The 25,482-nt window shown below is 44.5% G+C and overlaps 1 protein-coding gene across 1 annotated transcript in view; it reads left to right on the top strand.

Annotated features, from left to right (window-relative positions):
- Window positions 1-1,400: 1,400 nt before the first annotated feature.
- The window catches only part of LOC126175112 (uncharacterized), a 115,344-nt gene continuing 91,262 nt past the window's right edge, over window positions 1,401-25,482 (top strand). Inside the window, exon 1 of the mRNA XM_049921664.1 lies at window positions 1,401-1,695. Within this exon, the coding sequence (XP_049777621.1) occupies window positions 1,580-1,695 (116 nt within the window). The 5' untranslated portion in view covers window positions 1,401-1,579. The remainder of the gene's footprint in view (window positions 1,696-25,482) is intronic.

Genomic DNA, 25,482 nt, shown 5'->3' with positions numbered 1-25,482 from the left:
AGATTTTTTGCACGCGTTCTATTTGGCGACGAGGCGTCATTCACCAACAGCGGTAACGTAAACCGACATAATATGTACTACTGAACAACGGAAAAGCCACGATGGCTGCGAGAAGTGGAACATCAGCGACGTTGGCGGGTTAATGTATGGTGCGGCATTATGGAAGGAAGGATAATTGGCCCCCATTTTATCGATGGCAGTCTAAATGGTGGAATATACGCTGATTTCCTGCGTAATGTTCTACCGTTGTTACTACAAGATGTTTCACTGCATGGCAGAATGGCGATGTACTTCCAACATGATGGATGTCCGGCACATAGCTCGCGTGCGGTTGAAGCGGTATTGAATAGCATATTTCATGACAGGTGGATTGGTCGTCGAAGCAGCATACCATGGTCCGCACGTTCACCAGATCTGACGTCCCCGGATTTCTTTCTGTGGGGAAAGTTGAAGGATATTTGCTATCGTGATCCACCGACAGCGCCTGACAACATGTGTCAGCGCATTGTCAATGCATGTGCGAACATTACGGAAGGCGAACTACTCGCTGTTGAGAGGAATGTCGTTACACGTATTGCCAAATGCATTGAGGTTGACGGACATAATTTTGAGCATTTATTGCATTAATGTGGTATTTACAGGTAATCACGCTGTAACAGCACGCTTTCTCTGAAATGATAAGTTCACAAAGGTACATGTATCGCATTGGAACAACCGAAATAAAATGTTCAAACGTACCTACGTTCTGTATTTTAATTTTAAAAAAACCTACCTGTTACCAACTGTTCTTCTAAAATTGTGAGCCATATGTTTGTGACAATTACAGCGCCATCTGTCACAAAGCGAAAAAGTGGTCCAACTAAAATATTCATATTTCTTTACGTGCTACACGAATATGTAATAAAAATGGGGGTTCCTATTTTTAAAAAAACGCAGTTGATATCCGTTTGACCTATGGCAGCGCCACCTAGCGGGGAAACCATAGCGCCATCTGGTTTCCCCCTTCAAGCGAGACAAGTTTCATTCTTTGTAGTTTTTTCGTTTGACGTTTATTTCGTGAGATATTTGGCCCGGTCACGGTCAATGGTCCACCCTGTACATCTTGCTCACCAGATGGAAGAGTTTTGTCATGGCTGGATTAATGTAAAGAGTAACGATCTTCCAGCAGATCCTTGGGTTACTCCCCAGATTGCTTTTACGTCTGTCAGTATCGCCCCGCGATTTAGGAATCCCAGCGGCCAGGACACGCACCGTACCCTCCGCCGGCGAGAGCCGCCGGTGAGCAACTGCCCGCCCGCAGTCCCTGCCTCAAGGTCAGCCGGCTGCATGAGGCCCCCTTGTTCGTTTTGGCGCCGCCTCACACGGATGCCAACGTCTGAGCGGCAGCAGAAGTGCACCTCGTAGCCACCGCCCAGGCGGCCACCCCGTACCACGGAAGCGGCTGCCGTAACCCCGCGACCCCTTTGGAGTTTCCCACCCAGCAGCCTCGAACACTCCCGGCTATAGCCGTGGCCGAAGTCTTCGGACGAGTCGCTGCCGCTCGCAGCGTGCACAGCCGGCCGCCGGGTTGGCACTGCGCATGCGCGGAGCGTTGACCGCGCTCCAGGCAGCGGAGTCCAGCGCAGCGTCCCGCGCCGACGTATCCGCCACCGCCACCGCCGCCGCCGCTGCTGCTGCCCGCGCCTTCTCAAGCAGGTGAGTGCGTTTGGTTTCCTCTGCTACCGTAACACGTGGACTGCACGTGCGCACAAATGCCACCGCCTTTGCGCCGGCTGTCTTACGTCGCCTCGGCGGCGAGCACGCACTATTGTGTAGCCGAATTGCTCAATGACCTGACATAACCGGTGCTGTGGGAACGTCAGACTACAAAGGCTGCCCGACGAGCAGGCCTTTAAATAAGAAAACTGGAGAGGAATTCCGCGTTATGCAAGACACGGGTTTAGTTTTGTTTTACCCAGACGTGTTGCAGCCTTCTAAGTGCTACCTTCAATGACATTCTTGTTTACTTCCTTTCCGAAAAATTGTTACATGTTAACCTCTTCTGTAAGTTATAAGAATATTGGCTCAAAAATATTTACATTTGTAAAAGGAAGCGATCATTACACGTCACATGTCTTCCATTAGTTAAGACACATATCACTGAGTTGAGGGAGTGTATGTTGTTCTTTTACAATGTCTTTAAAGGTATTAGTTTTCCATTAAATTTGAAAATAGTACGGATACACATTTGTTTACACACCTCAAGTGACGTTGCTTGAGTACGACGATTGCTTTAATTCTACCACACGTTCTACAGCCTGTCATCTGCAAACAAGCGAAACGTTTTCTATGTACTGTTTGTCGTTCATTTCCGACTGAGATTCGCTATATATATCGCGTTATTTAACGTGTTACTGGTTTTTTGATGCTGCGGTGTAACTTCACTTGACTGTGCCATATGGAAGTACTTGTTTATTTTGTTCTTGTAGTTCCTCGTCGTTACACATGCACTTATCAGTCAAGCGCAAAGTATCTGCCGCCATTTCATATGTTGTTGTAGCTATGTTGTGTTCATTTGTTTCTTTTTGTTTTTGTTACGTTATGGCGCGTGATTTAAAGTGTTGTTGACGTTTGAGATGTTTAGCTTCGCGCGCGCGCGTGTGTGTGTGTGTGTGTGTGTGTGTGTGTGTCTGAGATAGAGAGAGAGAGAGAGAGAGAGAGAGAGAGAAGGATGGAGGGAGAGGGGGAGGGGGTGGTAGAGGGAGAGAGGGAGGGCGTGACACGGGAAGGGGGGGGGGGCGGAGGAGTTACGGAGAGGCATGTAGAATGAGTGGTCTGGACTAAAGGTACCGATTTTGATTTTAGAGTGTGACCACGTACGGTTGGGGGGAGGTGTTATTTATACACTTCTTTTATTGTGGCAAAGACTATTTCATTGCACAGTGATATGTATTTATTTTCCATGTACTTCCTTTCCATGAGCTATTGATTTTCGATGCGACAATTTTTGTCTACTGTTAATTTATGGTAGAGACAGATATTGGCAGTAACAATTTTAAAATCAGTTTCTGATTTCGTGGGGTGGTGATGTCGTGGAATTAGATCACCAGCAAATGTTGATTAGGTGCTGTTATTTTCCAGTGCTCTGACATGTTCTGTATGTCTGGTTCTAAAATTCCTGCATGTTTGTCCCATGTACTACAGATAGGAGCGACTGTAAATGGGAAATGCCTTTGCGGTCGCTCCCATCTGGCGCCGCGCCGAGTGTCAACTTTGTTTGCGCGAACAATTTACAGATTGACAGTAACTGAAGGTAATTGGTGTATACCAGAATGGCTGCATTTATCAGTGTCGATCGTATGTCTACCAACCCTGTTTTGTATTGTGTTGCTGGTTCAGTAAGCCTGTGTTATAGTGTATTCTTGTCATTTTAGTATCTTGCCCACCCCGTACCTAACGAACACACACCACAGTGTAATAAAACACTCACTGCTACAATGACAGAAGTATATACATAACCTGTCGTCGTCGTCGTCGTCGTCGTCGTCGTCGTCGTCCCCCCGCCATCTCTCTCTCTCTCTCACACACACACACACACACACACACACACACACGTCAACAACACTTTCAATCACACGCCACGCCCTCTAAACAAACACGTAACGAAACAAACTAAAATCCTGCTGCTGCAACACGTGAAATGGTGGCAGATACTTTGAACTTGACGCACAAACTGTGCAAAATGCGCGTGTAACAACAAGAAATGACAATCGCAAAAAAGTACTTTAACACTACACAATAAAGTGAAGCAACACTGCAACATCGAAAAACAGGAAGTAGCATGCTAAATAACACGATATACATAGCGATTCTCAGTCGGGAATGGACGACAAACAGAAAATAGAACACGTTTCACTTGTTTGCAGAAGACAAGTTGTATGTGGTATAATTAAAGTACCCATCATACACAAGTAACGGCGTCGTGTGAGGTATGTATGTATTTATCTGTATAACTTCCAAATTTAATATACCATAAAGCTAATATCCTTAAACATATTGTAAATGAACAACAAACAATGGCTCAACTCAATGACGCGTGTCGCAATTGTATACTGTGTGGAAATTAATGTAAAATATGTGACACCTAATGATCGCTTCCTTTTACAAATGTAAATATTCATGTAACGTACACAAGATATTAACATGTAACAATAATTTTTCAGAAAAGTGCTGCAACACCTCTTGGGTACAACAGAACTAAGAAGGTGTTTTTCATAACGCGGAATTCCTCTCCAATTTTTCTTAGCAAGCACAGAAAAAAGAGCTACAGTATCCAAAAGACGATTGGGCCTTTTTATCCCGAGACGAGCTCGTGTGTGTTCTGCATATTAAGCAATTTCGTTTTTTGTTTGGCTTGTTGGATGTGTATGTCCACTTCGTTTCTCGTCCAAACATGCTTTTGAAAATAAGTACCATCGTTAAGCGTTTATTATTATTGTTATTATTATTATTATTATTATTATTATTATTATTATTATTATTTACTTTTCATGTTGACCATTGATCAGTAAGTTAGTAGTGTAACTGTCTCGATCGGAAGTGAATTGTTCGGTATTTGTGGGGCTACCATGATGCAAATACTTTATCCCCAAAGAAGATTCAGCGATATCTCGTAATCATCAAGGCTTTTTTTTTTTTAGACGTGCGACAAGTAGGTTGTTACACATCATAAAAAGAAGATTTAAATATAGTTTTGATTAATTTCATGCATATATTCATATAGTACATTTTATTTATTAATTTTAAATGATAGGGTACTGTGCTTCTTACGTTTTTTCATGAGTAGTGTGACACGTTTCATCATTTTGAAGTGCTGTGCCAGTCTGTATCAAAACTAGACAGGATCACTTTGTCAGTGCTGTCCTGCCTGGCTGTTTACCAACAGTCGTCCTTGAGATGCTGTTGTTGTTGTTGTTGTTGTTGTTGTTGTGATGGTGGTGGTGGTGGTCTTCAGTCCAAACATTGGTTTGATGCAGCTCTCCATGTTACTCTATCCTTTGCAAGCCTCATAAATCCGAATAACTTCTGCAACCTGCGTCCTTCTGAATCTGCTTAGTGTATTCATCTCGTGGTCTTCATATACAATTTTTACTTGCCATACTTCCGTACCAAATAGGTGATCCCAGGATGTCTCTGAATGTGCCCTATCAACCGATATCTTCTTATGGCCATGTTGTGCCACAAATTTCTTTTTTCCCCAATTCTATTTAGGAGCTCCTCGTTGGTTATTTAATTACCCATCTAATCTTCAGCATTCTTCTCTAGCTCTACCTTTCAAAAGCTTCTGTTCCCTTGTTTTCTAAATTGTTTATCGTCCGTTTCACTTCCATACATGGCTACACTACACAAATATAGTAGAACATCGCTAATTCGAACTCGGATGGTCCGACTGCCCGCTTAATCCGACAACCCATTTCCGGTGTGTCTTTATGCACACGGGCCGCCGCTAGTAATGATGCTAAAAGATAAAAGTGCGTTTGATATAGCCCTTCAGTACATCGAATAAAGCTCTACGTTTACATCAATAAACATTTTGTAGATTGGGAAATGGCGAAACATCGCAGCAAAATCGAAGTTGTCGTCTGCTAAGCAAAAGAACATTACAAACTTTTTTTCGTCCTGCTTAAGAGCACAACATTTTCTATCGTGTGATTTCTCATGTTTTAAAAAGTTAAGTGAAAATCAGTTGTGTGTCAGTCCAGCACTGAAATAAGATATGTGGAGTAGTTACACATTCCAATGGTTCCAATGGCTCTGAGCACTATGGGACTTAACATCTATGGTCACCAGTCCCCTAGAACTTAGAACTACTTAAACGTAACTAACCTAAGGACGTCACACAACACCCAGTCATCACGAGGTAGAGAAAATCCCTGACCCCGCCGGGAATCGAACCCGGGACCCCGTGCTCGGGAAGCGAGAACGCTACCGCGAGACCACGAGCTGCGTACAGTTACACATTCACCCAGTACCTTACGGTACGATAAAAACCTATTGCCCAGTACAGGCACTACTGTATGGTACAGGCATTACTGTTCATAACACTTTCGTGTGAGATATTTTAGTGTGTCGACTTTTCTTTTCGTTTTGTTACCGTTTTAAACCGGAACAATATTTCATACAGTTATTTCCAGTTGAAAATTAAAGTTGTACTGCACTGATTACAAGTTATGGGTCCATAAAAGTGATCCTCTGATAATCCGATCTTTTTGTGTTCCGATCATGTTCCCGGCCCCATAGGCATTGGATTAGCGTGGTTCTACCGTACTTTCAGAACAGACTTCCTAACACTTATATCTATTTTCGATGTTAACAAATTTCTCTTCTTGCGGAATGGTTTTCTTGACGTTGCCTGTCTTCATTTTATATCCTCTCTGCTTCCGCCATCATCAGTTACCTTGTTGCCTAGGTAACAAAACTCATATGCTACCTTAAGTGTGTTGTGTCTTAATGTAATTTCCTCATCACCACCTGACATATTTCGAGAACATCCCATTATTTTTTGTTGTTGTTGATAGTCATCTAATTCCACCTTTCAACATCATGTCCATTCCATTCAACTGCTCTTCCAAGTCTTTGCTGTCTCTGACAGAATTACAATGTCATCGTTAAACTTCAAGATTTTTATTTCTTTTCCCTGAACTTTAATTCTTAACCCTAATTCTTCTTTTGTTTCCTTTACTGCTTGTTCAGTATACAGATTGAACGACATCGACGATTTGTTACAGCTCTGTTTCACTCCCTTCTCAACCACTATTTTCCTTTCATGCCCCTCAACTCGTATAGCTCCCATCTGGTTTCTGGACAAGTCGTAAATAGCCGCCGGCCGGAGTGGCCGAGCGGTTCTAGGTGCTACAGTCTGGAACCGCGCGACCGTTACGGTCGCAGGTTAGAATTCTGCTTCGGGCATGGATGTTTGTGATGTCCTTAGGTTAGTTAGTTTTAAGTAGTTCTAAGTTCTAGAGGACTGATGACCACAGCAGTTAAGTCCCATATTGCTCAGAGCCATTTGAACCATTTTTGTAAATAGCATTTCGCTCCCTGTATTTTATCCCTGCTACTTTCAGAATTTCGAAGAGAGTATCACAGTCAACATTGTCAAAACCTGTCTTAGTCTACAAATACTATAAACGTAGATTTGCCTTAATCTATCTTCTAAGACAGGTCGTAGGGTCAGTATTACCTCCCGTGTCCCTACATTTCTCTAGAATCCAAACTGATCGTCTCCCAGGTCGGCTTCCACAAGTTTTTCCCTTTCTCCTCTAAAGAATTCGTGATAGTATTTTGCAACCATTACTTATTAAGCTGATAGTTCGGTAATTTTCACACCTGTCAGCAACTGCTTTCTTTCGAATTTTAATTATTACATTCTTCTTGAGCTGTAAGGGCATTTCACCTGCATCTTGCATACCAGGTGGAAGAATTTTGTCATCGCTGGCTCGCCAAAGACTGACAGTAGTTTTGACTGAATGTCGTGCTTTCGGAGTCTTGTATGGACCATCTATATACTACTCCTACGTTACAGCTTTCCCTTCTTTGCTTAGGACTAGTTTTTCATCAGATCTCTTGATATTTATTGCTGATGCGTGAAAAATGAAAAAAGTAAAAGGTACTATAATGAATGTAAGCATCGAGCTAATCTAGGTAACATTTCAGATGAACGTTTTCCAATGTACAACTCAATTCTTGTGGTTTCAGAGTAATTTAAAAAAATGTAGCTCGAACAGTCCACGGGTGTACTGCCGGTTCATAGTGTCCAACGGGCACAATATTTCGGCGATCAGACATGTCGCCATCGTCAGGTGTGCTGACGAACTGAGCTCCTCACTCACTCATTCACTCACTCACTATAATGACGGGCCTGCCTTGGCCCGAGGTAGCGGAGTTTAAGCTGTTTTGAGCTGTTCCTCCTGAAGTCCTCTCGGTTTGGAATGGTTTTTCTTCGCGTGTTGGTCTGTACTCTGGTATCTGTGGATGCAGCAGCTTATCTGCCGGCTGATTCCGGCGGCTTCTTTTTCTTCTTCTTCTTCTTCTTCTTACTGCTTCCTGGCTGCCCGAATTCTATTTTCTTCAGGCGGGACCAGTCCACTGGCGGCGTCTGTGTCCGGATATACTTGAGTGCTTCCTCAGTCATGTATTTCCAGTCCTCGTCCGTGAAGATCGGGTGCCTGTTTATGAGCTCCAGATCTCCACGGCTGACGATTTCCCTTCCGCGCAGCTTCTGGTTTAAGGGTTCGCACCCCCAGTGGAAATCGTAAGGTTTGTGAGGCAGGGGAGAGATGTTGTCTACCGTGAAAGGGTAAGGATGGCCATGATGGGGGTAGCTACCGTCGCGCAGGGAATCGGCGATCTTGGTGAGCACCTCCCTCACACAGTTCTTGTTGGGGAGGGGGAGGCACTCGAACGGCTCGTCTTCTTCTTCTCCCTCGGTCTCCATCGGCACTTCCTGTGTCGTCTGCGTTTCCGCAGAGACAGGAGTGATGACTGCTTCCGAGGGGGCCGTCTCCTTGTTGTCGGTGGTCACCTCCCTAGCAACCTGCGTTGCCGCGTCGGCCAGGGAGGCGGTCGTTTGTGTTGCCGCGTCTACCCCCGTACAGGTGGGGTCGGTGCCACGCCCGTCTTCGTGCAGGACGCGAGGTGCACGGTGTGCCTTAGTTGAGACAGCTCCTCGCGAATCTCTTCGAGTTCCGCTCTCAAGGCCGCTCTCTCCTCCGCCATGGCGGATTTGAGCGCGGTGATTGCGTCCTCGTTGGCTTCCCGCAGTGCTCGGCGGAAGGCGTCCACGTCGTCTTGGTGGCGCAGCCCGCTTCCCCTACTAAGGCAGGGGGGCGGGGTGACCACCATTTCTTCTTCTTGGGCCACCTCTCCGTGCGTGGTGGCCGACTTCCGCTGCTTCCACGTCTTCAGGTAACTGCAGCTGCGCGCGTTTGCGGCGTGCGAGCCACCGCAGTTGACGCACAGCGCTGCAGTACCTCTTGGTTTTGTGCAGTTGCGTGTGTCGTGCGGTTTCCCGCACTTAACACACGCAACCACACCGTCGCATTCTTTGGCTATGTGTCCAAGCTTTTGACACTTACAGCACTGTAATTGTGCCACAGGCTTCCGCTTCCTCTTCTTGTTGCCGCAACCGTTACTCCCGACTGCGTTTAGCAGGAGCTCCACAGCAGCAGCAATCTTGCCTCTTCTTCCATTCCTACTTCTCGGCATGGCGATGGGCTAGTGGCGAGCGAGCGACGGTGTAAACGGTGCGAGCCGCAGCGAGTCGAGCAGCGGAGTGCGCGTGCTGTCGCGTGCGTGGGTGCGAAAACTGAGCTCCTGAGGGCTGGCGGCCGATTTAAACTCCCTCCCCCCGCGGGCCGCTCTCTTCGCCGTCCGCGCCCGCGCGCCAGCGGTCGCGAAGACGTGGGCGTCGGAATCTGTCGTAGCGTCGATGTGCTCGCTACGTCCGGCCTGGTCGCCAGTTCGTACTTCTTGCTGAGAGTCTTCTTAATTACATTCAGTGCTGGGTCCCAAGCCTTGCTGAGATTGTAGCTGCAGGCTCGGTTGATAAGATCTTTCCTGGTGCGAATTTTGATAGCCTCCCTTATAACGCTGTCCCAATATTTAGAGGTCTGAGCCAGGATCTTGGTCCGCTCATAATCCATCTCGTGTTTCTCGGACAAACAGTGCTCTGCTACCGCCGACTTATTTGGATATTTCAGTCGAGTATGCCTTTGATGTTCTCGGCAACGATCTTCGATGGTGCGTACTGCTTGTCCGATACAAGTCTTCCCACACTCACATGGAATTTGGTATATGCCGGCCTTCCTCAAACCGAGGTCATCTTTCACACTTCCCAGTAATGCCCGTGTTTTATTGGGCGGGCAAAAGACGGTTTTAACTTCGTGTTTCTTTAATATACGGCAGATTTTCCCCGATAGTGCGCCATTGTACGGAATAAAGGCAGTGGCTACCTCTTCTTCCGTGACTTCATCCGTCTCCCCAGGTTGTGGCTCACCATCACAGATGCAGCTAAAGTGTTCTCAATGTTATACTGACATCACATGTCTATGTAAATAAGGGCCACGTCTATCTCTCAGAAACAGTGAAGTGCTGCAGAAATACTTAACAATCGCTTTTGTAGGAGCTTTTGTGATGTCTCCGCTTATGTACATTGAAATTCTTGCCCTAACAGGAACTGTTTACGAAAATAGCCTGGAATAACACCGATTGTATACTCGCTGATGGTCATGACGAGGCGCCTTGACCGTCACGTGTTACCCTTGCAGGAAATCGCCAAGTCCTGCTTACGTCTTATAAACAGCAAACATTCTCACCACTATGTAGAGGATCCTATGTCCCATTGCAAAGGATGCCTTGTGAATGAATGGAGCATTCTGTTAGGCTCTTACCTACCAAACTGCTGCTGCTGCCACTGCCAGTGCGGGGGCACTGTCCGCCATATTTTTTTTCTGCAGATGAGACTTTCAGCGACAAAAGTATTTTGTGTAGATCGCCGTATTACACTGACAGTTAAACCCTGCAAAACTGGTCTACAAAGTGCGACAATAAAGTAATGAGACTGATTTTCTTTGCATGATGTGGCAATCCTGCAGGCTTGCATAGGCACAGTATCTTTGACCCTGGTCTATAAGCTGCTTCTAGTCCAATCGGCACATCGATGCAACTGCTCAGTCGTGAGTTGTGCTGTAATAAGTTAACACGTGTTTGTGTCTCTCTCACGGAAATGGAGCCGCATAATATTGCGAAATGGTATGCCATTTCTTTTTGCGTTAAATATGGTGAAAACGCGGCGACAACTTACGGTAAGCTTCAGAAGGCTTTTGGAGAGGAGGTTATGTCAAGAGCTCAAGTTTTTCGTTGGCATAAAATTTTTAGTGAAGGCAGAACGAATATTGAAGATGAATACCGTAGTGGACGATCATCAATTTCTCAGACGTATGTCAACTTGGTCAGGGTGCGTGAACTCACACAATCTGATCGAAGATTATCCGTGAAAATGATTGGAAAAGAACTGAACATCAATTGAGAAACGGTTTGTCTGGTAATAACATTGCTGATAAATGGATTCTGCATCACGATAATGCGCCATCCCATGCTGCTCTGTCAGTACAGCAATTTTTAACCTCAAAACAAATTTCAGTAATACCACAGCCACCTTATTCACCAGATTTCGCTCTGTGCGACTTTTTTTTCTATTTCCAAGAGTCAAAACGGCGGTCAAGGGACACCATTTTCAAACAACACAAGATGTCCAAAAAGCTGTGACGAGGGTCTTTGAGGATATTACAGAGGATGAGTTCCAGAAATGTTACCATGAATGGCAGAAGCGCTGGAAAAAGTGTGTGCGATCAGAAGGGAACTACTTTGAAGGAGACAACACTAAACTTGACTAAAACGGTAAGCAACTTTTTTTTTCATATCAGTCTCATTCCTTTATTGTCGCACCTCGTACAGATCGTCATATACGGAAAGACACTTGCTCAATTACTTTGCTCTGCCACTTAGGATGGAAGCTTGAATATTACAGCGTGAAACCAATCTTCACGTACCATATCGATGTAGTAAACAAATAATTCGTATCCTGCGCCATACAAGTCACCTCTGCTCCAGCGTCCATATAGCTATCGAGCGCCAGACACTCATACATATACCGCAAAGAGAGACGGCATAAGCGCGTGAACTGTGTATACTCCCCTCAGCACTAGATATTTCCCGCTAGGTCGGGCAGTCATCCTTTGTAGCCGACCGTCACAAGTCATCCAGCCGCGATGCCTGACCAGAGCGCCCTCAGTGGACCAAAGTCACTTCCGAACTGTTGTACAAAGTCCGGCTCGTTTTTCCTCGGCACAAAGGCGTTACTGTTTCTGGCCCCGACCTGTTTTCTTGCTTTCTACACCCATCTCCAGACTCTGGGATTACAAGAAAATATGTAATTTCACATGGTTTGCCAGAACATCATACCATTTTTGCGATACTTCTCGATGTCGAGCACATAGCAATATCGCTTGCGCAGTATAATTCCGAAGATACAGACTGGAAATTATTTCTCTAGAAACCTGACACTTTAGCGAGGTGGAGCGTGATGTAAACTACTGAAAAACTTATCTTGTCTGCAAAGACCTTTGCAGACTCGAAAAAAATAGAGGAAACTGATATTTCCACTCGCGAATACCGATGTCAGTGATATAAGAGATTCCAAATCATCCGTATAATTTACAAAGACAACTGAGGAGTTTCTCTTGCCTCGAGAACCAGTAAACGTGTCCTCCACCTGTCTTTCACCTGCTAGATGCACACACCACAATCGATGTTCTCTCAGCTAAATAAACGCATGAACTGTGCAGAAGCAGTCAACTGGACAATTTACATGGGAGGGAATAATGGTCCACTGGTCTTTCACCTGCTAGATGCACACACCACAATCGATGTTCTCCCAACTAAATAAATGCACGAACTGTGCAGAAGCAGTCAACCGGACAGTTTAAATGGGAGGGAATAATGGTCCAGCGCAAACACAAGTCCATATTGAATCTTCTCAAATTTCCATGCGATCACGAAAGCATTCCAAAACATACTACATAGTAGTTCGCTAGTCGGCTGTCTAGAGAATGACACATTTAAGTCAGCTACATTCCTACATCCCAACAGGCCATTCCGTTTGGACAGCTCCTGCTGTTAGTGGGAAACGTGAATCATTCCCGCCACAGGCCACTGCCGGCGCGCCACGCACTCCTAGACAGAATCGTCCTAGGAAACCAGCCACATACATATTTGATCGCTATACTTACAATTAAATGTTACGATTGCAGTCCCAATTGAATGACATTAGACAATGCGCGAAGTATCGGAAATACACCCTGCTGACGGCTGTGGCTCTGGAAATACAAATATCTGTAACATTCTTATGACTTGACATACTCTTCCCTTTACTATCATAGCATTCCACGTCAAATCCATACCTTCTTTATGACTGGACATAGTCATTCCCTTTGCACATGTCGGAACACAAACACGTACTTTACAGGCCTGATGCTCAAGGCGGACCTATCACACATCCCCTACAACTACAGCGTGTCCAGAAAAGGGCTCCCTGATTTCAAAATTAAATATCTCGAAAACAAAGATCGATAGAGGAATGCAGTAAATGTTTATTGTGAAAGCTGTAAGAAGTTTATACAGCAGTTTGAAATAATAGTTACAAAAGCTGCTAACAGATGGCGCTGTACGCTGTACAGCTCATATCAGCATACTTGAAAACAATCTTTGCAAACAATCACATCACAATGTTTTCAAAATGTTCACCATTGGCACCACAGAGGTGGCGCAAACGAAGAATGAAATTCGCCATCACATTTCGTAGTGTCTCAACCGAAATGGATTCACATGCCACAGAGATCGCCGATTCAAGCTCTTCCAGCGTGGCGGGATGCTTCGGGTAGACCATGTCTTTCACTGTGCCCCACAAAAAAAAGTCACAGGGAGTCAAATCCGGCGAATATGGAGGCCAATCCATGCCTGCACCAGTAAATTTGGGATATTCCAAAGCAATGACTCGATTCCCGAAGTATTCCTCAAGAAAGCGAACCCTTGTTCGGTCCGATGTGGTCGGGCTCTATCTTGCATAAACCATTCAGTATCTGGTCGATCCCCTAACGCTTGCTGTGTGGCGACAAATTGTTCCAAAATTGCAACGTAACGTGCATCAGTGACCGTTTCTCGAATGAAAAAAGGTCCAATAATGCCTCTGCTGCATACTGCAGCCCACACAGTAACTTCAGGAGAATACAGGGGTTTCGCTTCACACCAATATGGCTTTTCGGAACCCCAAAATCGCCAGTTCTGCTTATTCACGTATCCATTCAGGTGGAAGTGTGCTTCATCTGTAAACCAGATGCAGTCAACATCAAATCCTTCACTATCAATCATTGTGAGCATCTGATTAGCAAAGGTAACCCTTTGTTGCACAGCTCGTACGGGTATGGCCTGGTGCGTTTGAATTTTGAATGGAAACATGTGTAGGCTCTTCCTCAGTATTTTCTGCGTGCTGAAACGCTTCAAACCAGTCTCAGATGCAATTCTATGGACGGATGGCATTTGATTTCGCTGAATAATTCCAGAAACTGTGGCGATATTTTCAGGCGTAACTGCGATTTGCATGCGGCCAACATGCCCCACTAGATCATCAGTTACGCTGCCTGTTCGTTGAAATTTTGCGAAGAGCGTACAAATGGTTTTCGCATCGGGTCCTTTTGGAACATTAAATCGTGCTTGAAAACTTCGCCTTGTTGCCGTAGGACTCTCTTCTAACCTGTGGTACTCTAGCACCAGAAAAACGCGTTGTTCAATGGAGTACATGGTTTTAATCTCTTCCTTCGGTACGCTAACCTCCTTTCACGTTTCAGTAGTGGGACTGATCGCTCTGGGCTTCGGATCACTATTTATACTAGGCATTACGTATGGCGATTACAGAGCCATCTGTTAGCAACTTTTGTAACTATTATTTCAAACTGCTGTATAAACTTCTTACAGCTTTCACAATAAACATACCGTTTACTGCGTTCCTCTATCGATCATTGTTTTCGAGATATTTAATTTTGAAATCAGGGAGTCCTTTTCTGGACACCCTGTAAGTATAATATTCTCCCAATAACAGATTGCTAGCGATTTGGCGTAATCGTCTTACAAACCACCAGATGTTAAAAAACACTATTGCAACAACTACTCTGTGTTACTGTGACAAGCGGTCTTTTGGTTCTACAGGTGCACACAAGTATCCATGTTAAAAGCTATACTGGCGTTATAAATCAAGGTATGGCATTACCTCCGAATGAAGTGGTTTTTCCCAGACAAATGCCGTGACACTGAATACAGACGGTGACCGCCAAAGTGTATATTATCAGTGCGGTGCGGTTACACGTCGCCGATGGTAAACCTCGTAATAAAATTACCGAATTTGGGAAGTGGTTCAGCTAAGGGACTTGGTATTTGCACCTCCCTCATGCCGCCGCTAGATATTTCTCCAGTATTTATCGCATTCTCTCTTGATGTCATGTCAGAGGTTTGGTGATATATGTTGTGGATTGGCAAGACAGCCAACCCACTATGAGGAAGCCGAAAGGCACGCGTTTAAGCTCACGCAGGCTGGCATGAGGTCTGGAACAGGACAAGGTAATTATACTAGCAAAAAAAGTACGTAGCTGCTGGAATACTTAACTTTAATCCATAATTGGTGAACATCGCTCTTGACGGTACATGTTTTACAACATCAATAGTGACTGCTAATGGCGCCTTGCTAGGTCGTAGCAAATGACGTAGCTGAAGGCTATGCTAACTATCGTCTCGGCAAATGAGAGCGTAATTTGTCAGTGAACCATCGCAAGCAAAGTCGGCTGTACAACTGGGGCGAGTGCTAGGAAGTGTCTCTAGACCTGCCGTGTGGCGGCGCTCGGTCTGCAATCACTGATAGTGGCGACACGCGGGTCCGACGTATACTAACGGACCGAGGCCGATTTAAAGGCTACCACCTAGCAAGTGTGGTGTCTGGCGGTGACACCACAATATATCCACTGAGTTATAGGCGATGGTTTATTGAGAAGGGTCACAAACAGTGGATGGTGTGCTGATTGAGGTAGTAAAAAATGTTCTCTAGCTTTTCAGATCTCTAGTACTAAGTTTACAAGTAGAAATGTTGTTAATGATTTGGAATCGAGTCTTTCCATTCAACCACATACTTGCATTTTATCCGATGCAGAAGTCCTTTAATAATTACAGCCACTGGTGAATCATATCTAGAAACGAGTCACCTTCTTCGAAACTGTCTGCTATAGTGAAATTTTAGCTAGTCCCTATGCCTCTTGCAGCTGCTGCCATTTCTGCAGCTTTGCGCATGTGATCGTTCCAATTTAAGCCGGAACTGAGTAGAAGTCGGAGAGAGCTGTATCTACCAACTTCTGCAACCCGTGTAGAAACAGAGTGACCTGAATTAGTGTGACAGGACCGTGTTTTGACCATTTGTTGGAATTGGGAACATGTTGTCATAGGTCTGCCAACAGTGTGCTCCTGCAACACAAGGTAATGTAAATGACAGTACAGGAACCGGGAGGATGAGGATTTTGCTACTGCATTGTGGTGTTTCTCCAAACTACATACAGATACTGCAGTCTGAAGCAGATCCGCATCCCTCAGGGCCCATTCACGTCTATCACCCTAACATGTGTTATTCTGTACCATCCAACAGAGAAAAATTACGAACTAAAAATTCCACTATATCTGATAGATACTCCATAAGATTTTTACTGTATCTCTCCCCTCCCGTATATCGAAAACAAATACCGTCTGCATGTTCCCATTGAGCACATGCGACGGTCCTATTAAATATACAGGTATTGATCCACTGCACAGACCAGTTTAAAGGGCCGGGGTGGCCGAGCGGTTCTAGGCGCTACAGTCTCGAACCGTGCGACCGCTACGGTCGCAGGTTCGAATCCTGCCTCGGGCATGGATGTGTGTGATGTTCTTAGGTTAGTTAGGTTTAAGTAGTTCTAAGTTCTAGGGGACTGATGACCTCAGCAGTTAAGTCCCATAGTGCTCAGAGTCATTTGAACCAACCAGTTTAAAGTTATTTTCGTAAACAGCTCCTGTTCTGAGAATTTCCATGCAGATAAGCTGAGATATCACGAAAGCTCCTACAAAAGTGATCGTTAACTATTTCTGCAGCACTATACTATTTCCAAGAGGTAGACCTAGCTCGTATTTACATAGACATGTGATGTCAGTGTAACATTGAGAACCTTTTAGCTGCATGTGCACGGATGAGTTGCTACACAAACATCTCACGCATGGCAATTAGGCCTGCACTGGACCACCAGGTACATATGGTGGCTGAGTAAACACGTATACAGCCACAGGCGTCTCTCATGCCCCATTACGATCGCTAGAGAGAATGCAACCTGTGCTATTCTGGGAAACCTTGCAACAGATTTCTATAGTGCATTCATAGGTGAGACTTACCTCTTATTTACAAAGACCTGTGATGTCAGTATAGCATTGAGTACCTTTTATCTGCATCTCCGAGAGTGAGCCGCTATGCAAACATCTCTCTCGGTGCTGGACTGACTGGTACGCCTCAGGCACTGTGGTTTGGTGAACATGTGCGTCTCCAGAGGGTGACTTGGCTCTTATTTGCATAGACATGTGGCGTCAGTATATCACTTGAAGAATTCTAACTGTATACCTGAAAACAGATGCGACTTGCACCTGCTGGCTGTAGGAGGCAGCGGTCTGAGAGCAATGTCGTGCTCACCTGCGTTCGTCTCACTGACAATGTCGGCGTGTACGCGTGTTGGCACCTTTGTTGGGGACAGTTTGCTAATATGTTGTGGATGACGATAGTTCGAAAGCAGTTTTTACGTACAGTGAGTGTTTGTGCACTGCATTATTTTCGTCTTTTTAAGCGTTGTGAGCATGTTGGCGGAGCGTTATATAGCATTATTTCGGTAAATTACGAGTAACTTGCACGTCTGTATGCTGGGTGCTGCATTATTTGGATGGTTTAGAATTAGTGTGCGTGTCTGCAGAGCATCTTACATGCGTTACTTTGACAACTTACGAGTTGTTTTCGTGTCTGCACATCAGTGTACTGCATTATTTCGGTGATTTACGATTAGTTTGCAGGTCTGTAGACTATGTACTGTGACGCCAAGCATATCAGAGCGAGTGTTTTGTATCATTGTAATAAATTAACTATGTGAAATCCACCCTAAATAAATTGTTCTGAAATAAATAAAGTACAGTCCTTCCTCTCTCCAGCAACCCAGAACTGGCCGAGTTCTTTTCCCGCCATTTTCACCCCAGAGCGCCATGGGACGACAGCACCCTCTCGTGGCAGTACTGTGTACTAGGTCAGCTGGACTCTGGACCTCGTGGTGAGCACATTGGATGGAGCAGATAGTTCAAATTGCTTAAATAAAGTCAGCCTGCAAAATAAAGACTTATGTCCATCCCATCCAGCCCAGCACAGGTTGAGTCCTTTTCCTGCCAATTCCAAGGAAAAGGTGGCAGTCGGATGACTTAGATTAGTGGAGGTAGCCCAAGTGACCTATCTTCCCACCATTTTCTTAGGTTAGTGGAGTAAGCCCAAATGACCTTTTTTCCAACAAAATTTGAACTTCCCGCCATTCTCTTGGGGAGGGGAGGGGAGGGGGGAGGGGAGTGAGGGGGGGAGGTTAGGTTAGTGGAGGTAGCCCAATCGACCTATTTTCCCGCCAAAATTTGAACTTCCCGCCATGACATCAAAACATTGCCATATTTATCGCCACCATCTTGAATAAATTTGGCAAGAATGCAACGTGAGGCTGTATGAACTTTGACCTAGTACTACCATCTCTGTAGAATTGCTCGTGCATTATGAGCCTGATCATGACAATTTTTTGTCGGACATCTTCACAGGCGATGGAACATAGGTTCATCACTTCGAACGGGATTCAAACAAGAAAGCCATGGAGTAGCACCATACCGTATCTCTCCATTCAAGTAGTTCAGAGCCTCATCCTCATCAGGTAAAGTCATTGTGATGGTCTTCTGGGACTCTGGAAGCTTTATTCTGTTTGATGTCCTCTGTCACGGTGCAATGATCAACTCTAAACTAGATTGTGCTATGCTCAGGAAATTCGTCGCCACAAAAATGGAAACAAACTCCTTCTCCATGACAGCACAAGGCCTCAAACATGTCTGTGCACCTGAGAGGAGCAAACCTTCATTGGACTGCTCTTTCTCATCCACCCTACAACCTGAATCTCGCAACTTCCGACTTCTATCACTTTGGCCCAATGAAGGATGCATTTTATTGTGTCTCACTGTTTAGAGGCACAAAACGCGTGGGTGTTTTCAGCTCGTTACTAAATGCAAATAAGTAGGAGGTCGAGTTGATAGGAGCTGAAGGAGTCCAGGTTGCAATAATATGCGGTACGGCACACTGAGAAGGATTATTATTCAAGAAACACATAGTACAATGAAATTACTTATCTTCAGTAGTCTGTAGGACTGCAGCTGCGGCTATGAACTGACAATCTCGTAACATGGAATACCATGAACTAATACAACATTTTCTCAGCCTGATAGGCCCTCCTCAGAGAATCAATGCAAACATCACAGAACTGGCTGAGGGCCGATTATGAAAGTGCGTCTGCCTAGGTTGAAATCTAGCTAAGAAGTGAACGAGGCACACTCCAGGTCCGTGGAGCTGCACAGCTCGCTAGAGTGCGCTGTGCTTGGCAGACGACGGGCTGCCAACCTTGTGCTGGCGCGGCGTTGTAGTAGTATCTGTGGCAATGTTACTACAGTCTCTGGGGACGTTAACTGGTGCAGCAAGACGTTGGCTCTGGCATCGATAAGTAGAGTGGTCCCAAGCGAGCATACAAGTCCTCCCAGTAAGGTGGTAAGGTGACGTAAGGCGGTCGCACTGAACAGAGATTATCTAGAAAAATAGGGTATTGTAGCCAAAAGAGTGGGAAATAACATGATGTATTGGAATCGTCAATAAAACCAACTTGCTTTCAGAAAAAAAATTGTTGCGTTAATTATAAACGCGCTTCGTAATATCCTTAAATTCGTGTTTTATCACGTAATATGACACGTTTTCAGTAGTAATGCAAACATGTTGACTCCATGTAGTGACTCGCGAGCAGTTTGCATTCGCCACTGCTTTCTTTGAAATTCAGCAATTTTGGAACAAATTTTGCTGTCACACGTTTCTTACGCAAAAGAGCCGAAAGTTGATATGGCAGAATCATCAGCGACTTCTATGATTGTGATTCGCTAATCGTGTGTAATCATTACTTCCACTGTTTCCACGATTTCATTGGTTGATAATGTGCTGGGAAGCCCATGGCGCCTCGTCATCTTCAACGTCTCCACATCCTACTTCGAATCGCTTAGACCACTCGCAAACCATGTTTTACTCATAGCAGAAGCAACAAAAGCGATATTTCACGTTCATGAAACTTTGCTCCACTTCTTATGGCAAAATTTAATACAAATTTTCTGGTACATTTTTATGCAAAGTAAATAAGACACATGTCACCGTTTTAATAGCTAACAACAGATTACACAACCGACACAGCTAAATTGTACAGATACTTTTCAGGCATGTTTACCAACACAACAATTAAAAAGTTCGTGAGTCGGATTAATACAACACGCCAGATTACAAAATTCCCGTTACATTTAGAACACACTTCGTACTCAGCGTTATGGACAGAGGCTATCAGGTTCATTTTCATTTTCTAGCTTTTCGAAACGTTTTTGATTCGGTACCACATCGGCGCATTCTAAGGAAAATATATTCTTATATCATATTTAATCGTTTTGTGAATTATTTGAAAATTTCCTCACAGGCATGATAGCACTCTATCCTGGAGAAGAAAGACATCTACGGATACCTAAGTAATATTTAATGTCCTCCTGGGAAGTGTAATAATACCGTTATTACTGTTCATAGTAAGGGGCCAAGTCCCTTGAGACGCAGAAACTATTGGACATTGTCGTGTGAACAATGCGAGTTTCTGCGATTAGAGCGCGCATTTGGTTTTAAGAGTTGAATGTAGCGCATAGAGTCGGGAAAGTGAGACAGATGGTCTAGTCTCAAGTAGCATAGGCAGATACGTGAATGGAATAAAGTTATATCGAATACTAGTGACTATTTTAGTGAGGTACGCCGGGTGGGCAAAAACATGGAAACTCAAAACACACGACACGTTATTATTCCTAATACGGTACAGGGTAGCGTTCAAAACAACTTCCAGTCGCCTTGGAAAGGATAAGTACAGGTCCTGCATGGTTTTGTGGGGAATCGTATACCATCCTATCCTCAAAATAGTGGCGAGTTGAGGATGGGGATGGATAGCGATCACGCACCCTTCCCTCTAGAACAGACCACGAAGACTTAATAATATTGAGATCTGGTGACTGTGGCAGCCGGTGAGGATGCGACAATTCATCCTCCCTCTCACGAAACCAAACCTGGACGATGCATACCAGTTTGTTTATAAGCGCGAGTATTGAATTGAAAATATTACTCAGTTAGTATTGAACTACAAATACAGAAAATCGTTTAAATCTTTGCAGAGCTGTATAGATTCTTTGAAAACTGAGCTCTTTACCTCAATACAAGAATCTTTTAACAATTATGTTCTGGATATTATGTCGACAATGCGGTGACAATGGTACGAGGTCGACGGTGCCTGTGTGAACTGGAGCCCCATCGTCTTACAACACAGCACCACCACTGGGGAACAAATACTGTACATGAGATGGACCTGATGAGCCGAAATGGTCACATAATCCTTGGCTATAACGCGACCTCGCCGAGTAACCATGGGTCCATGGAATACCACGATATGGCTGCCCAATTCATTAGATAATAAATTAGAGGCTACCGGGATTTTCTGTGACCTATTAAAAGCCTTTGACTGTTTGAACCACAACATTGTCTTAAATAAGACTACTGGCCATTAAAATTGCTACACCACGAAGATGACGTGCTACAGACGCGAAATTTAACCGACAGGAAGAAGATGCTGTGATATGCAAATGATTAGCTTTTCAGAGCATTCACACAAGGTTGGCGCCGCTGCGACACCTACAACGTGCTGCCATGAGGAAAGTTTCCAACCGATTTTCCATACACAAACAGCAGTTGACCGGCGTTGCCTGGTGAAACGTTGTTGTGATGTCTCGTGTAAGGAAGAGAAATGCGTACCATCACGTTTCCGACTTTGATAAAGGTCGGATTGGAGCCTACCGCGATTGCGGTTTATCGTATCGCGATATTGCTGCTCGCATTGGTCGAGATCCATTGACTGTTAGCAGGATATGGAATCGATGGGTTCAGGAGGGTAATACGGAACGCCGTGCTGGATCCCAACGGCCTCGTATCACTAGCAGTCGAGATGACAGGCATCTTATCTGCATGGCTGTAACGGATCGTACACCCACGTCTCGATCCCTGAGTCAACAGATGGGGACGTTTGCAAGACAACAACCACCTGCACGAACAGTTCGACGTCGTTTGCAGCAGCATGGACTATCAGCTCGGAGACCATGGCTGCGGTTACGCTTGACGTTGCATCACAGACAGGAGCGTCTGAGATGGTGTACTCAACGACGAACCTGGGTGCACGAATAGCAAAACGTCATTTTTTGGATGAATCCAGGTTCTGTTTACAGCATCGTGATGGTCGCATCCGTGTTTGGCGACATCGCGGTGAATGCACATAGGAAGCTTGTATTCGTCATCGCCATACTGGCGCATCAACCAGCGTGATGGTATGGGGTGCCATTGGTTACACGTCTCGGTCACCTTATCTACATCTACATACATATTCCGCAATCCACCATACGGTGCTTGGCAGAGGGTACCTCGTACCACAAGTAGCATCTTCTCTCCCTGTTCCACACCCAAACAGAACGAGGGAAAGTTGAATGCCTATATGCCTCTGTACGAGCCCTAATCTCTCTTATCGTATCTTTGTGGTCTTTCTGCGAAATATAAGTTGGCGGCAGTGAAATTGTCCTGCAGTCAGCCTCAAATGCTGGTTCTCTGAATTTCCTCAGTAGCGATTCACGAAAAGAACGCCTCCTTTCCTCTAGAGACTTCCACCCAAGTTCCTGAAGCATTTCCGTAACACTCGCATGATGATCAAACCTACCAGTAACAAATCAAGCAGCCCGCCTCTGAATTGCTTCTATGTCCTCCCTCAATCCGACGTGATTGGGATCCAAAACGCTCGAGCAGTACTCAAGAATAGGTCATATTAGTGTTCGCATTGACGGCACTTTGAACAGTGGACGTTAGATTTCAGATGTGTTACGACCCGTGGCTTTACTCTTCATTCAATCCCTGCAAAACCCTACATTTCAGCAGGATAATGCACGACCGCATGTTGCATGCCCAGTGCGGTCGTTTCTGGATACAGAAAATGTTCGACTGCTGCCCTGGCCAGAACATTCTCCAGATCTCTCACCAATTGAAAACGTCTGGTCAATGGTGGCCGAACAACTGGCTCATCACAATACGCCAGTCACCACTCTTGATGAACCGTGGTATCGAGTAGAAACTGCATGGGCAGCTGTAGCTGTACACGCCATCCAAGCTTTGTTTGACTCAATGCCCAGGCGTATCAAGGCCGTTTCTATGGCCAGAGGTGGTTGTTCTGGGTACTGATTTCTCAGGATCTATACACCCAAATTGCGTGAAAATGTAATCACATGTCAGTTCTAGCGTAATATATTTGTCCAATGAATACACGTTTATCATCTGCACTTCTTCTTGGTGTAGCAATTTTAATGGCCAGTAGTGTAGATTATTACGGTGTCACCGGCGGTGCTGCGAAATGGTTTGGGTTTTATCTAAAGGGTGTTGTTGCGAAATACCTGTGCAGTAAGCAGTCAGTCTTCATCTGATTGGGAATTAATTACGTGTGATGTTCCTCAAGGTTTCATCTTGGGTCCATTGCTTTTCCTTGTGTACATTATTGACCTCTTGTCTGTTACATTGCCAGATGCTCAGTTTGTTTTGTTCACAGATGATACAAACCTTGCAATAAGTAGAAAGTCAATTACAGATTTAGAAAGGGGTACTAATCAAATTTTCACTAACACTTATAAAATGGTTTAAGCTAATTCACTGTCATTAAACTTTAAAAGACCCACTGTATGCAGTTCAGAACGTGTAAGAGACTTCCTTCCAACATGAATATAACATATGAAGACATGCAGATCGAGGAGGTTGACAGTGTTAAATTTCTGGGATTACAACTCGATAATAAATTCAGTTGGTAAGGGCATACCACAGAATTACTTAAGCGCCTAAACAAGTCTGTATTTGCAGTGAGAATGGGGTCAGATGTAGGAGATATAAATATAAAAAAGTGGCATAGTTTCTTACTTTCATTCTATTATGTCATACGTAATCATATTCTGGGGTAACTCATCAAACCGAGCAAAAGTTTTTAGTGTACAAAAGCTTGTAGTAAGAATCATTTGTGGTGTAAATTCAAGAACATCATGTGGAAACCTGTTCAAGAAACTTTGTACTGTAACCACTGCTTCTCAGTATATATATTCCGTAATGAAATTAATTGCAAGTAATATATCTCTATTTCCAACCAATAGCTCAATACATAGCGTCAATACTAGGAATAAGAACAATCTACATAAAGACCTCAAATCACCTACCTTCGTCCAAAAAGGGGTCCAATATTCAGGTACACACATTTTAAATAAATTGCCATCAACCAATAAAAACTTGGTTTCAGATAAAGCACGGTTAAAACATAATTTGAAAGACTTTTTGATAGGCAACTCAATCTACTCTATAGATGAATATCTCATCAGGGGCTGTTAGGCTAGCTTAAGTAAAAGTGTCTGTTAAATTTCAGTTTTGACAGCACCTTGCCCCAACAGTCAATATTAGGTATTTTGTGTATGATAAGTTTACTAATAGTGCTTAACGATGTTTCATTCTGACAGCGTATTAATTCTGTAAATATTAGCAGTTCCAGTTTACTGTATGGTAATCACTTATTTTTACTATCTCCTGACAAATGATCAGGGTAGTAAGTATTATATTCAACACGAGAATCATCTCATGCTCAGGTCTTTGGAACGAAAACTGAATCTAATGTAGTCTAATCTCTTCAAATCCTCACCGAACCCCCACCATGTTTCACTATCGGAATGTGCACTCGGCCAGAAATTGGAAACACCGTGAAACAAGATTCATCTGACCAAATGACTTTCTTCCAGTGGTCCAATGTCCATGTTTTATGGCTTTGGCACCCTGTTTTTCTGTTACAAGTATTTGTATCACTGATGTGTGGTTCTGGAATTCCAGGTCGCCCTGCTTTTCGCTGTTTCTGGCGCCCCCTTCGTGTTGTTTTGTTGCTGACAAGGTTCAGGAGTGCGACAGTCATTTCTGCGGTGACTTTTCTGTTTGTCGTCCCCATATTTTTCGTCACATTCTTCTTCAGTGACCGCCCGTCACGATCACTCAACACACGCTTTCGTCCGCATTATGACACAGCTGGTAATGTTTTCCTCGTATCGGTATAAATATTCGATACGGTGCCTCTCGAAACATCAAAACGTCGGCTATCTTGGTTACGACAGCACCCACCATACGAGCAGAAACAATTTGCCCACGTTCGACTTCGTTTAGCTACTACACAGAACACTTTTCTGACCACTTCTGACACACGTGGAGCGTACTAAGGGCACTGCACAGGTGCCGTTAGTGGGCAAATACGACAGGGCAACCTGCAGGCATGACTATCATCAGCATTTATATTCAAGGATGTGTTTCTCGGGTGTTTCCATATTTTTGTCCAACCCCCGTAAATGTCGACAGCAGGTAAGAAATGTAAGTATGATAAAACGAAGAAT

The sequence above is a fragment of the Schistocerca cancellata genome, chromosome 3 (assembly GCF_023864275.1).
Source record: "Schistocerca cancellata isolate TAMUIC-IGC-003103 chromosome 3, iqSchCanc2.1, whole genome shotgun sequence".
Taxonomy (NCBI): Eukaryota; Metazoa; Arthropoda; class Insecta; order Orthoptera; family Acrididae; genus Schistocerca; species Schistocerca cancellata.
Note: the sequence above shows the minus strand (reverse complement) of the source record. Positions and strands in the feature narration are given on the sequence as shown.